The sequence below is a fragment of the Lycorma delicatula genome, chromosome 9, assembly GCF_047948215.1.
Source record: "Lycorma delicatula isolate Av1 chromosome 9, ASM4794821v1, whole genome shotgun sequence".
In the NCBI taxonomy this organism is placed as follows: Eukaryota; Metazoa; Arthropoda; class Insecta; order Hemiptera; family Fulgoridae; genus Lycorma; species Lycorma delicatula.
This window is the reverse complement of record NC_134463.1, coordinates 3,672,417-3,688,753: the sequence shown is the minus strand read 5'-3', so window position 1 is coordinate 3,688,753 and position 16,337 is coordinate 3,672,417. Positions and strand designations below refer to the sequence as shown.

Genomic DNA, 16,337 nt, shown 5'->3' with positions numbered 1-16,337 from the left:
GCGGGACATGTATGGAAAAAGGAACGGGTGGATAAAGAAATAAACAGTGCAAAAGACAGTTTTATGAAAGGTTTGTCAACTGGGGAGAAGACCTCGGCTAGAAAAGGTAAACGATTAACAGTAACTCATGTAGGTAGTGAACGGAAGTGGTTTTGAACGGTGGTTTATGGGTATTTGGAACCAGATCTTCCAAAGAGTATCACGATGAAATGAATGTGATCTTTTTTTGCAGCCGTTTAAAAAAACAGTCGAAATTGTTGCTGAAGGATCCGTCATAGTAATGGATAATGCACCGAACGATTGCCTGAAAACTGAAAAAATTCCAAACCCTTCGACTCCAAAAATCCAAAATTGCCGAATGGCTAAAACTGAAGATAATCGCGTACACCGAAGACATGTTAAAAGCAGAAATTTAACAAAATATGAAAATCAGTTAAAAATATACTCGCATTCATTATCAAATACGAAATTGCGTAATCAAAATACTGTGACGTGTTGGGTCTTACACCATATTATTGCAATTTTTACCCGATAGAATTGATATGGGCTCAAGTTAAAGGGAACACTAGGAATAATAATACTACATTAAGTTAAGTGATGTAAAAAAATTATTGATAAAAAGCGTTAATAGAATAGATGCAAACGCTTATTTTCTCCTTTATTTTTTCCCCGCCCCACAGAACCGGACCAGCACTTAAGCATAAACACAACTCCCAGGGGTGACACTTGCTCAAACCATCTGGGCAATAACCATGGGCCCGGCGATGTCGTTGCCAAGGTTCCACCCAGGCGACCAGGACTCGGTGTTTTCTTTCCGTGCCTCAAATAAGGAGGCTCCCGAGGGAGTCCCCTCATCGGGGTCTTTACGGTGCCTCGCCTCAAATGGGGAAACCCGAACAGATTCCCCCACGGGGACTATGGTCTTCATTTTGCTCCGAGCGCTTCCAGAAGGAGTCCGCGCCCGATCATAAAAAGTGAGACACCTCGGTTGCAAACATTTAAATATGCTAAATAATAAAATTACCTGATAAAAATCTCATAATCTTATATTATTTTGAATAATTCATACAAAACGATCGTTATATGTATTGAAACACGTAAAAGGAAAGCAAGTATTACTGGATAAATCTGGTATTAGAGACATTTACTGTGTTTGCCGATGGAAAGTTACTGAATAGGAGCTATTCAGAACACTTATTAAAATGACAAAATTTATTTTAAATTAAAATGAAATAATATTTTCATCTGGTATTTTACGTCGACTTATTTAAATACAATTATGTGTTCGTCTCTGAGAATCTTAAAAATAAAACAAATTCCACAGTTCACGCTTTAAGATAAATTAAAACGAATTTTCAATTCAAGCGAGAGAAAGAGAGAAACTGATTTACGTGCCACCGTACAGTCCGGTGACTACCAGTTTAGTCAAGCTATCATTTCTTTCTCCCATCGATTTACTCTGAATAATACAGAAAAATAATATATTAAACTAATTATATGTTTTGTTTAATTGAAGATTTCATATACTCGATAGGTAATATAAATAATAATTTCATTTTTGCACCATTATAAAACTGCAGAGCTTCTTGTATATTCAATTTTCATTACTTTAATAAGTCATCAAACTTACATAAACCTATTTCAGATGTAATATTAGATAAATGTAACTGTAAATGAATTTAATTATTTTCTCTGCTATTTTCTCGTATACTTCTTACATATTACTCTTCAAAAATCGTTTTCAAGGTAAGATTAGTTTAACACACATCGGTCTGAATAATTTTAATTTTTGTGTAGTATGTAAAATTATTATTTTTTAATACTTTGGCAGCGTATTAAAATAACCTAAAAGGAAGGGAATGAATCTTTAACAACATTTCTAAGTTCATCGTCACCCGCGAAAATTGCTTACCACTCAAAATGTCATTAATTTCCTAAACCAAAAATAATCAGAAGGAGCTAAGTTTGGACTATATGGCGGGTGATCGTAAATCTCCCATCCAAATGTTTTCAGTAAATCACGTGTCGGACCCGCAACATGTATACGTGCATTATCGTGCAGCAGGACGACGCCGTCGGTCAGCCGATCACGTCACCGATTTTGAATGGCGCGCCGTAACTTACATAGGGTTTCGCAGTAGGCTTCTGCATTTATAGTCGTTCCATATGAAATCAACCAGCAGTATGCCAAACCGATCCCAAAAAAGGGCGGCCATCAATGTGCGTCTAAATGGCTGTGGCTTGATCTGTTGGTTGGTGGTTGAGGATGACACGATTCACTTCACTGCCGTTTTCTCTCTGGCGTGTAATACGAAATCCAGGTTTCATCGCCGGTAACAATTGAATTTCCACTCGTTTTCCGTTTCCACTCGATACCCCTGGGAATATTGATTACGTATGTACTTTTTGACGTCAGTCATGCATGAGGGAGCATAATGGTGAGCTACACCTTATGATTTGCACCCAGTCACAGACAATATCTATCAGAGGGAAGTGACAGAACTAACGGTCTCGAAGCGGCGTCTTCGGCGGAATTGGCAGCGTTTCAGAAGGCCAGAAGGTAAGGCTTCGTTACTGTCTATTTTCATATCTTATTTTCATAAGTCTTATATCTTAAGACTTCTCCCTTTAGATAAAATAATTCCCCTAAGAAATGTGGTTATTAATTTACTAAAAAATTTATATAAAAAGTTACTAAAAAATTTTTTTTTTTTAATATTAATTGTAAAGTGATTGAGACTGAATCATGAACAGATTTATTTTTCGGTTTGTTAAACATAGATACGAGAAATATTTGTAAAATCGTTGGTATATAGCATATTAGCTGCTTGACTACAAGCTTCAGATTTCATGCCCCTAATATATACATTTCCAGTTACGTGTCTGTAGAATCATTTCTGTCGGTAAACTGAATTTGCTTATTCTTCAATATTTAACCTGTTTTATGTCTTAATTACGATTTTTAATATCTTTTAATATTTATATTTATACAATATATGATTATTTGTATTACTTTCCTCGTATAAAAACACTTAATTTGTCGTTAAATAATATTGAGCCCATAATGCTTCTGAGTAACATTCGAATTACGAAATAAATATAATAGAATCATTCATAAAAGAGAAATAAAGTTGAAATTATGATTAATTATATATGAAAAAAACAAAAAACAATTACCTTAAGTTCCTTGTCCATAGCTAATCCAGATTTAGTTGATCTTTGTTGTTTCTTACGATGTTTCTTCATAGTAGCAGCTGCTTTGCTATACGTCTCTGAACGTTGTTTATGCTGTTGAAGGAATCGCTTTTGTTCACTCTGGAACATAATAATTAAACAGTACTATAAAATAAACACATATTTGATACTGAAAATTATTTACTCAAGTTAAAATATGAAATTTAAATTTCTATCGATGAAATCAGCGGAGCTCATACAATGGGGAAAAACTCATATGGCACCAGTTCACTTACTTGTTTGTGTAAATAGTTTATTACAGGATATAATTAATAGTTATATTTTATTTAGGATTTTTTTTTTTTGTTATAGATTTTAAACAAGTTTTACCTGTGATTCGTCATATAAATCCAAGTTCTACGGTTGAGATTTCCTTAAAACAATTTTCGTTATATCCTTTCTTATAAAATTCGACAACTAAAAAAAACAATGCTGTTATAGTAGATCGAAGTCATATTATCAATATATATTCTAAAATTACATTTTTATTCAATAAGTCTAGACACTTCATTTTGTGCTTCATCAGCCAACCTAATTCTCAACATTCTGAAATATAACAACGTAAAGTAGTTTACTACAAAGAAGAAGATTAAGGGAAAATATTCCTTCTAAAATAATATCATAGTTTCTTATATTTTTTGTAGTTAAATTTATAAAATTTTACATATGCTAATTTTAATTTACTATTAGATTGTATAAACTATTAATTAGTTTCAGCCCTCATAAAAACTGCTTGGATTCTCGTTCATTGTTCTACCCTATCATCATATATCCTGTGATTATTGTACCACTACAATATTGATAGCTGCTTCAGTTGGTAAGCCAACAAGTTTTCTAACCAATTACAAAGTCACATGATATCATATATTTTAACCTTTGACGTTTATAAGCCCCTAGAATTTCTAAGTTTATTATAAAAATAATACATATGAAAATGTTGCAGATTTTAACTAAGAATTAAACGAAACAAATTTTCAATATTACAAAAGAACAGAATTAAATATTTAGAAAGATAAACAATAAAAAATAAAAAATAATTAGAAAAAAATAAAAACAACACATTAATTAAATAATATATTAGACATCTTTAAATCTAATTAAATATCAACTTTTTAAATTAAAATTTCGATAATGTTACGTTTTTATTTAGTTTCTGTGGACTTTATTATATAATTTTACTTAATATCAAATAATACTTTACAAGTTTTTTAAAAATATTTACGTGTTTACTACGCCTTTAACACAGTTATTATAGGCCAAAAATAAAATAGTATATTTTTTACTTCCTTGTACGAAGTAAAGGAAGTATTGTGATCGCGAAAAATTTCGGTTTTCAAATTTCAACGGAAATATCCATTTTGACCATCCCTGAATCCATTTGACTAGTTTCAGCGTGACGTCTGTACGTACATACGTATGTATCTCGCCAAACTCAAAAACGATTAGCCGTAGGATGTTAAAATTTTGGATTTAAGACTGTTGTAATACCTAGTTGTTGATACCCAAAGTATCCAAAAAAGCCGAAAAACATTTGCATATTGGACTTTTTGTTAACTACAGTAATAAGAATTTATTAAGAGCTTTTCAACGATATATCATTAAGTGATGCTTATTTGGCTGATAGTCAAGTTAAATTTTAATCGATGAAATATTTGGAAGGCACATCGGTTCAAATCAGACTTCATCTCCTTTTTTTAACTTTTTTTTTTTTTAATGCAAATATATTGATTTATTAATAATAAATACCTATTTAATTAATAATAATAACCTCTGATTGTAAAAAAACTTTTACGAAAATAATAATTCAATAATAATAGTAACTACAAAATATGAAAAATTATCAGAAGTTATTAATGAAATAAAATTTTATGTACTTCTTATTTAAAAAAAAAAAAAATGTGTATATGTAATTTAATAAGCGTACAAGGATGTGGTGTCCACATCAGAATTTTTGATCCTAATATTTTGCCGTTCCCCAAGTTTAAAAAGAAAAAAGAAAAAAGAAATTCTGATAAATCTCGAAATTCTGAAAACGGCAGTCAAGTGAACGACGTCATCCTCAATCACCAACCAGACCAACAAAGGTCAAGTCGCTGTCATTTGGACGCAAACTGATGGCCACAGTCTTTTGGGATCGGTTTGGCATACTGCTGATTGATTTCATGTCTTGTGGAACGACTATAAATGCAGAAGCCTGTATCGAAACTCTACATAATTTACGGCACGCCATTCAAAATCGGTGATGTGGGCGGCTGAGCGACGGTCAGCCGTCCACATTTTGGGGCACCGACGCGTGATTTACTGAGAACATTTGGATGGGAAATTTACGTTCACACATTATATAGTCTGAACTTAGCTCCTTCTGATTACCATTTTTTGGTGAAATTGAAAGAATTTTTAAGTGGTAAGCATTTCGCGGGTGACGATGAATTTAAAAATGCTGTTTATCAGTGACTAAATGGACTGGCGGAATAAATATGAGGCTACATTGAAGCTGATGTATCGCTACGATAAATGCCTTAATTTATGTGGCGATTATATAGAGAAGTAGTATAAGGTACAGTTTAAGAGAAATAAAAAATATTTATAAAGTTTTCATAATAAAATTTAAAAATGAAACGGTCTTTACTTCAGTAGTAACCTTTCGCAGATATGATTTTTCTTACATGGATAATAGACACAAAATTAAAAAAAAACAGAAACTTATAACAAAATACTTTAAAAAAAATAGTATGAATAAAGCTTGCAGTGACTAAATGCAGACGTAAGAATTTTGAAGTATTTAAAAAAAAAACATATCCATCAATATTTTCTCTTTTAACCCAAATATCTCAAAAACAACTAAAATTCAAGTTTTAGGATCTAATATTTTTCAATTTTTGAGGTCAGGTTTCATATGAAACTACTAAATTTACCCCTTAGTTTGGGTTCCAAGAAAAGTCTGACTTAATTTTATCGAAGGCGTAGAAAGCAGGGCTAAATTTTTCGTCAGCCGATACTCGCTAACGAAGCGTCTTAGATCCTTTGTTTATATGAATTTTCTTCTTTATTTTCACCAGTAGAACTTTTTCTTGTAAAAGTTTGTTATATGTTTTGCGAATCACTTTGAATATCAGTAAAAAAAACCTAAGAAGAAAACTTGTAAACAGTTTATTAGTATTACACATGCTTCTAAAGCCGTTTCAGGACAAGAAAAAATCCTATTAGGGATCATATGATCGTTTTTCTCCTTCCTCTTCTCGAATTATTCTTTTTGTACTATTTTTTATTCATATATATAAAAACAAGACTAAAAATGGGATGGTTATTTAATATAACAAAATAATTTGACAAGTGTAGTATGATGACAGTAGATTACATAGCAACATTCTTCCGATAATAAAAATTGATGTATATTTAGTTAAAAAAAAGCTGCATTGTTAGATTTAAAAAAAAACAAACTTTATAGCTTATCTTCATAATATCATTAATCAATTGTTATTTTCAATATCTTTTCCAACGCTTTATCAATCTCTGTAGAGGATTAACGGATTGCTTTACTGTCCTCTATTTAAGATTTTTTTTTCTTTTTTATAAAAATGAATAATAACTCTTTTTTATTTTCTAATAAATATTTTTTTTTTAATAAGCGAAATAGCAATTTATTTTAACTGTACCGTTGCAAACATTCTGTAATAAGAAAAAAATTATTAAAATTTTATATTACAGGCTTTAAGGATTACTTACAATTCCTGGTTACACGTGGTTGTGAGGGTAACCTGGTGGTATACATACAAGTAATAATAAACATATCACCATATTGTCATATAAACATATTTTTAAAGGTGATTTAAATTTTGCTATAAAAAAATATGGAAAATTTCTTGTAAGCTTTTTAATAATTATTGAAAAAGAATAGATAAAAATAAAAAAAATAATTTATTATCTCAATGTAAAATTTAATAAATTTTACAACAAGCGATACCGTGATTTATAAATTCTACTCAAAGCGATTTATGAAAAGAAAGAATAAACTCTTCTTAATTACAGAGATTATTATTCTATTGTGTTGTAAATATAAAATTAAAACAATAGATAAAATAAAAAAAAGGATAAAAAAAATAAATTTACATAGATTAAGAGTGTGAAGAAAGATTTTAAAGAACGTTAAAAACAGAGTAAAAGAAAAGAGTTTTCGTCTGTCTCTAAGAGGATTGCATGTGTATTCTGTTCAACAAAAAGCGTAAAAGACCTTTGTATGGGAACACACAAAGGATTCTTCAACAAGCGGACAAGCATTCGCTACTGCTGCTCTGTAAGGTTCTATTCACTTTGACAACTGATTTAGAGAATAATACGCAACATTCAAGCTTAACTCGATTTACGTAGTAGATTCAGTCGCTCTTGATTTCTTTAAACATGTGGTATTTGAAATGTGAATTCTTTTTTTGTATTATTACATACAGCGTGTTAGAGTTTCTTTATACTTCGTTTCATAAGATATGAAAAAAATGAAGTCCTCGTATTTAATAATACTATATTTTCGTATAAAGAGTATATTTAAATATACCTTTTCTATACGTACATTATTATATACGCTCTCATAGATTTGATATCCGACTGTTAAAAATGTGGATAAACGTTTTTACCATTTCTTATAACCTATTTTATTTTATTTATAAATGTAGCCTATGTGTAGTAACTAAAAAGAAAATTTTATAATGGATCGTTTCAAAATTCTTGCCTCGGTAAGAAAAGTATTTAATATATATCTTGTGTACAAAAATTAACTGTAATTATTATAAAAAATAATAATTTTAACGGCTTTGTAAGAGAAGTAATAGTAACAGATTTGAAAGTATTATTAGATTTGATATCAGTAAATACAGAAAAGATTTCTAGAACGGTGAAAATTAAAGAGGGCTGGTAGAATTACGAATACAAGTTGAAGACGAATTAAAAAAATAAAAGTTACGGAAAAACATTTCATCAAAATCATAGAAGATTGATAGAAAATTAGATTTAAAAATATAGCAAAACATAAAGGTAAACATTCACGAGGATAAAAGAAAGAATTTGAATAAATAAGTCATAACGGACGATTAACGATGTAGCTTGTAAAATTAACATATAACAAGAAAGAAAAATTGAACTTTTCAACAGTTAGAAAATTAACAAAACTTTTCCATATTAATAAAACAGTTTTTATACGGTGAATGAAGTTGAGTACAGCGTTTGGAAATTTTTTAGGGATCAGTAAGGACATTAAGCTGTAAAACAAAGTCTAGCGAATCTCTGTATAAATCCTGAAAACTAGAAAATTGAGCATGAAAAACCAACAAATTCAGTAAGTTTATAATTAAGAGATTATGCAATTATTAAAAATTTTACCATTATTTTGTTTTCAATTAATTCCAGTATTTCTTTTTCAGGTAACAATAATAGATATGATTTTAAAAATAAATCAAATAAACTATCCAAGGGTCGGTTATAGTTTTGATTATTGTTAGAAAAACCTGTATTAATTAGTTTCTGGGATATTTCCTTACCGGATTCATAATAATTAAAAATTTTACAACAGTATGAGCTAAGTAATAAAATGAAGTAAAGAAGGCTTTACTTTTATCCTGGCCCTTTGCTTTACCAGTTAGTTAAATGTGCATTTGGTACTTAGCTTACCGCGTATTTTTTATTTTGTTTCATTTTAGCATCGTTCAGAATCTTTACAACGATGAAACATGATATGAATATACAAGTAATTAATCTCAGTTAATAAATGTATGAATTTCAGAAATAAATACGTTAAAGATAAACATTTTGAAGGTGATATTGACATTATTGGGCCAGAAAGTACTGGATACATTGACAACATATAAGTAAATTAGCCGGCAGTTTAGTTACCTCATTTTCTTATTTGAACAATTTTAAATTTAAAAAAGAATATAATGCATTTTAAATAATAAATTCGAAAACTTCCAATTAAAAAAAAGAAACTCAAGACAGCGGTAATAGCAGTTAAAATACAATTGACAAACAATGCTTGTAATCAGTTTATAAAATGAAGTTGGTTTGATGTTACTTAATTACTAAGGAATGATTTCAAAAATAAAATTTTAATCATGAAACTAACAGTGACTGTTTTAAGAATGCCGCCTTCATTAACTGTGGTAAAAGTAATGAAACTAATTTTGTATCAAATTGTTTGGTTTGAACCTAAAAATCGAATTGAAGGTGCTACTAAACCTTTTTCTTCGCGACTGTAAAGAGTGATGTGATCGCTACCAAAAAACAAGCAAGAAAGATGTCATAGATGAGCTAATATTTACTTTTTTCTGTTTTTTTTGGTTTTTTTTTTTGAAATTACGGCGGCAATCTACTGCGTACAATAGAAGAAGGGCTTATTATATGTGACCTACTGCAGTACGACAAAGCTACAGAAAATAATGATAAAACGTTAATACAACGCTATTGTGACGAAAGCAGATAAATACATCGCCAATTATGGTAAGTTTTCGCTTACGTCATTATAATACACGGTATTTTATTTTACATGATAAATCCACTACATAATTTCGAAGCTTTTGCATATGAATATATTTTATGACGTAAAGAATGGCGGGGTTGACACCAGGTTTCGAACCCGCGGGATTTTGAATGACACGCTTAAATTTAACGATAAATTTTATTAAGCTCATCGGGCTTGTAAAATGGTTAAATTCGTAGTTAAAAAGCAGGTGTGTAACTGCTGATTTTTAAAGTTGAAGATCCTGAGGTTTATACCCTACTATAAGTCGGTTGCTTTTATATGGATTTGAATGCTAGACAGTGGATAACGGTGTACTTTGGTGGTTGGTGTTCAATTATCAACACATCTCAGGAATGGTTGGCCTAAGTTTGTACAAGATTACACTTCTTCATTTAGATTTTATATATGTACCTCATCCTCATCTCATTGGGCCGTGGGGCATTGCTGCTTACTGTTCATTAGTTGAACAGATTAATTGAACAGACAATTTAGAGTTTTACCGTACATTTCATATTTTTCAGGCTCGTCATAATCTTGTGTTTGGTATACACGTTACGAGTAAAAGACTCTTTATAATTTTATTAACTTGGACTGTTAAAATACGCATTAAACATATACGAGGGTAAGTTAATTATTATCCGCAATTTAGTTATATTTATGTTTACGTTGGTAGTGCTGACGTGTTTCGTAGATGACGCAGGCGTGGTTTAATTGTTGTTATGTCTGTGCAGGTTTGATGCTGCTAGGTTAGTTCCATTATCGCTGCCCTGCCGTTAACCGTGGCTGCTCCGCTTTCTGTTTGCACCAAAGAAGAGCAACGTTCAGGTATCCGTTTTTTGTGGTCGGAAGGTGTATCAGGGGGCCGAAATTCGTCGAAGACTTTCAGTGCAGTACGGGAACAGTGTGTTGCCGCATCGGAGTGTCTACGAATAGATTGAAAACTTAAAAAATGGTCGCAAAAGTGTTATGCACGACGAAGGAGCCGGACGACCGTTTATCGCCACAAATGAGGAAAACATTGAGCGTGGACGTGAAATGGTTTTCTTAGACAGACGAGTAACTATCGATGAAGTGGCACATCGTCTGCAAATTAGTCACGGTTCTGCCTACGAAATCATCCAAAACAGACTTGGGTTTCATAAAGTCTGTGCAAGATGGGTCCCAAAACAACTCACAGTCGCATAAACAAGCTCGCTTGGACATCTGCCAAAAATATTTGGATCGCTATGGTAACGAACGTGAGATCTTCTTAGGCAGAATCGTCACTGGTGACGAAACACGGATCCATTATTACGAGCCGGAGAGTAAACGGAAGAGTATGGAATGGAAACATCCAAATTCGTCCTGCAAAAAAAGTTCCAAGACCCAACCATCCGCAGGAAACCTGATGCTTACGGTTTTTTAGGACTCAGAAGGCCCAGTACTGGAACATTATGAGGAAAGCGGCACGACAATAAACAGTGCGCGTTACATTGAGATACTTACTGCGAAGCTGAAGCTTGCAATTCGAAGCAAACGCCGAGGACTGCTGTCGAAATGTGTTGTGTTGTTGCACGACAATGCCCGTCCACATACTGCTGCCCACACTGCTGAAATGCTCCAGAAACTCAACTTTGAAGTACTGGTTCGTCCTCCGTATTGTCCTGATTTTGATTTTGATTTTTCCGTATAGCCCCTTCTGACTACCACTTGTTTGGTCCACTCAAAGAAGCATTAAGGGGCCGTCGATTTACATCGGACGAAACGGTGAAAGAAACGGTGTATTCCTGGCTCGCAGCTCAACCGAAAACCTTCTTTTATGACGGCATCAGGAAACTTGTGCAACGATGGACCAAGTGCGTTGAATTCAAGGACTATGTTGAAAAATGATGTACATGTATGTTTTCTATTTATATTGCAATAAAATTTATAACTACATTGTGGATAATAATTGACGTACCCTTATAAATAAGAGTATTTTAATTAGTAATCTTTAGCGATTATTCCAGAAATTTAAGCTCGTTCAACTGAAATCCAATAATTATAGTTTTATTTTTTAATAGTCTCGATTTAATCATTATTTTCTGAATATAATAATATCTTAACTACATTAATGTTTTCTGACAGATAATTTCTGCGATTTGAGTCAATTTTGCGACTTAAAATTTGAATTTCATTTGATTAATTATAGAATTAACATTTTAGAATGTTCTTAAAAATTCATTTCCATGCAGTTATTTATACAAAAAAAATATTTTCTTAAATTTAGATATTCATATTTTAATGTTTCAGTAATAAATTTATTTCAATACAAATTTATTCTAATTCTTCCAATTCCGTTCCTCTTAAAGAAGGAGCAGTGGTATTCACTAACCCTGACATATACGCACCTTAGACGCATAGTTCTTTGAGTTTATAGAATTATTCAGAATACACCAAGACTGAAGTCCATATTACTTATGCCATATGACGTTTCCTACATTAAAAACTCTAATACTTTAAAAACTCTAATTAATCTAAATTTTTTTGACATTCAAATTCATTTTGATGGCGATTTCCATGGTGTTTTTGCGGAGAATAATATGAAATTGATTAACATAAGTTTTCAGTAGGATGGTTGGGGTATAGAATAATTTTAGCATTTCAAAAATGTTTTTTTTTTGTTTAAATATTTATACCCGTCTTCAACGGGAAAAATTCTATCAACTAGGGATTTTTTCTTATCGAATTAAAAATTTTCATTTAATTATAATTAAAATAAAACAACCTAGATATATTATTTTATAAAGAGAAAATTTTTTTATAAGTCTTCCTGTAAAGAGAAAAGTATTATTTTTGGTCTCCTGAAAATGTGTCTAGTGGAATGTTTGGTTATTCTGTTAAATACTACTGTAAAACGGTAAGAGATTAGTTTAGACTGTTCGTGTTAGGGATAGGGGTTCAATGTTAGAGAGAGCGTGTTAGTGACAAGATTAGTAATGCTCTCTGGTAAAGGTTTATTGCAGCTTTCAGTCTGTTGTGGCGATGTCCCTCCTACTGTCCATCCGATGTCCTGCCTCTGCCTCTTGGATTTCACTTCGTTTTACACCCTTCATCACATCGTTCTCCCATTTTCCTCTCCGACCACTACTACCCTAGAGGTGTAGGAGGGAGAAATAGGATTCTAGGGGAGGGGTAATGTAGTAATGTAGGGTGGATGATGTTGCGGACCAAGATAACCGCTGTGTGAACAACTTGCCGGTAAAACATATCCGAAGCGCCTAGAACCAACCTCCCTCTATATACCGAAAACTTCCATCAGCAGACCGACACTACCACTACCTATGCTGTGACAGGCTGACAATCTTCAATCAAAAACATCTGCTCATACTTCAACAATACACAACTTTAAATCTAACCGCTACTAGTTAATTGTTTCGCTTAATCGATGAACCAATTTCAACTGATAATTAATTTAATAAAAAATCTTTATCACTAATTATAACTGCCTAACGTCAGTATTTTAATCACAAATTTTATAGTAATTATAAAAATAAAGTCCTTTAATTAATTTGTAGAAGAAACAAAAGAGATTTCCGAGATTTATAAAACAATATCAATTAAATGCAATCCCTTAAAAACAGAATCTAATGAGAGATCACATCACAATGAAGTATTAGGCTCTAAATTTTAGTAAATTATGAAGATAATGTATCGAGGGTAGCAAAAGAATCGTACCGAAATAAGTGTGAACATTATTTGCAATCATAAAAGGATTTTATAATTGTTAATTATAATGATTATATCATCATTTTAGTGAAACGAGGCAACTACTAATACCAAATTATCAAACATAAAACACCACACCATACTTTTTCATCGAATGGGAAATTAATTATCTTTTTTTTTTGTATTTGATAACTTTTGAGTTTTTCATTTAGATTTATTTTACGGAAAATAAAAGTACATAAATAAATGTGGGACGTTTCAGAAGCTGATAAATAGAACTGAAAAGAAATTACAGCTTTGGCTCCAGAAATATTACGAGATATATAAAATTCAGCCCAGAAAGAGCTTCAGTATGTTAAGTTAAAAACAAATTGCATTTGAGGAGCATTAAATTCCTCTACTATTTCAAAGTAGTTTACAAGATTCAAAATCTTTATAATTAAAAGAAAAATATATTTATTTCTTTTTTATTTTTATTATAAATTTTTTAAACTTAGAAGTCACCTATACATTAGCGGCGAAATAATTTTATTTCATTTATTACTTCTTATTTTATTTATATTATTACTTCTGTAGTTAATTTTTGTATTTTTCTTTCCTTTTCCTTTCTTCTTGTTGCTAATTATAATTGTTAATTTTATTTGTTGTTATTTTATTTGCTGCTAATTTTAATTATGTTTAATGTAACTTATCGTATTTAAAAATTAAGAAAACTAACTACGAAGACATTGGAAAAATAATATCGAAAAACCAAACCGGGTTGGATGTTCTAAAGTTAAAATTATACTTTTTCTAACATAAAACACAAATGTGGGTATGGGTAAAAAAAATATTAAAAATTCGTTGTGCTTTCTACAAATGAAAAAAAGGCTGTAACAAATAAAAAATAAAAAAAACTATATCCTACGAAATATTGGTGTTCTATTTTCCCATCAACAACAAAAGTGATAGATTTAAAAACAGCATAGTCGCTGGATATTTATGGAAAATTATAATTATTAACATTTAAAACTTTATAAGTACCGATTTATTCAAAAAGGACTTCAAAATTTTAAAAGCATATAAATATTTATTGAAATAACTTAAAAATTCGTTTAAGGTCTCATTTCATAGAAAAACGCATCAGGTTTGTCTGTCAAAATTCCCTTTGATTCGATATGGCTTCCATTTGTAATGCGACATACATCCCACCTGAAGTTGATTTCATTCCAGACTGTAGCCAGCAGCAAGTCAGGCGTTACTCTGCAGCTGCAGTGTTAATTCGAAGTCTTAGCTCAAAAAGATTAGCAGGCAAAGGTGGTTCATAAACCCGATCTAATGAAATCCACAAGAAAAAATCTAGCGGAGTCAAATCGGGAGAGCAAGGTGGCCACGCAATTGGACCTTCACGATCGTTCCATCAACATGGGAATCAAGTATCTAGAATATCTCGGACTTCTTTGGTGCCCCGTTGTGCTGAGAGTAATGACGTCCAACTTGATCATCGTCCATCTGAGGAATTAGAAAATTTGAAGCACGTCCAGATAAGCGATACCGTTTACGGTTGCCTCTTGGAAGAAGAACGGGACGTACAGTCTTTGTTTGCTTACAGCACTGAAAACATTGGCTTGGGCCTATTACCAATGTGCTGAAAAGTTTCACGAGGGCTTTTATTACCACATATTCGCCAGTTATGGGTGATCATCTTGCTACTGATGTAAAACGATGACTTATAAATAAAAATTATATTCTCTAAAAATGTATCGTAGTCTGCAATTCTATCCATCATTTCCACATAAAACTACAGCCGAGTAATTTTATCATTGGCAATTAGTTGAATCACGATTAGTTTGTATGGCTTTAACCCACCGGGTTGGTCTAGTGGTGAACGCGTCTTCCCAAATCAACTGATTTGGAAGTCGACAGTTCCAGCGTTCAAGTCCTAGTAAAGACAGTTATTTTTACACGGATTTGAATACTAGATCGTGAATATCGGTGTTCTTTGGTGGTTAGATTTCAATTAACCACATATCTCAGTAATGGTCGAACTGAGACTGTACAAGACTACACTTCATTTGCACTCATCATCTTCATTCATCCTCTGAAGTATTATCTGAACGGTAATTACCGGAGGCTAAACAGGAAAAAGAAAGAAAGAAAGTTTGTATAGCTTCAAGTACAATCGTTTACGTAACACGTACCAAATAGTCATTTGTGTAATGCCAGTCTTACCTGATGCACGTCGAGTTGATTTTTTCGGATTACGTGCAAAGCTTTTTTTGAGTAGTTCCACATCAGCTTCAGGGAAGCGTGGGCGTAGGTGATTTTATATGTTTACAAGAACAACCTATCTCGACGAATGTTTGGTGCCAAGAGTAAATTATATGCCTACTAGGAGATTCCCTACCATACTCTCTACGAAAATTAAGTTCAACTGCAGTTGATGACAGAAAACTGTGTAAAAAAAACATACAGGGGTTCGGTGTTCCGCAACAGTAACTGTATCCATTTTTAACAAGATTGGTGACAGCGCTGTTGGCCGAATTCAGTACTAATGAACTACGTGAGTCAAAACTTGATGTGTTTTGCTATGAACTGAGAGTCCTAACCCACTTTGTGAGTTATCTAGTAATGAAGTTGGAAAAAAGAAATAAAAGTAATTCAATAAAGAGATTTTTACTGTAACCGGTCGTTTTGACTTACAGTATATTAATCGATAAAAGTATTGGCGACTAACTGATTACAATGGGGAGCAATCAGAATTATGAAAATTTAGTATTTTTCATTACTTTAAATTCAAAACCTTTTAAAAACACAAAGTTAAACAAAATAATAACTTTATACAATGAATTTGTGAATATATATATATATATATATATATATATATATATAGAGGATTAGAGTAGCGAAATATTTTTAAAGAAAATATGGT

At 31.7% G+C, this 16,337-nt stretch overlaps 1 protein-coding gene across 1 annotated transcript in view; it reads right to left on the bottom strand.

The window, feature by feature from the left end:
• The window catches only part of IRSp53 (Insulin receptor substrate 53 kDa), a 1,008,929-nt gene that overhangs the window by 82,559 nt on the left and 910,033 nt on the right, over positions 1 to 16,337 (bottom strand). The window contains exon 7 of the mRNA XM_075375577.1: positions 3,178 to 3,315. Within this exon, the coding sequence (XP_075231692.1) occupies positions 3,178 to 3,315 (138 nt within the window). The remainder of the gene's footprint in view (positions 1 to 3,177; positions 3,316 to 16,337) is intronic.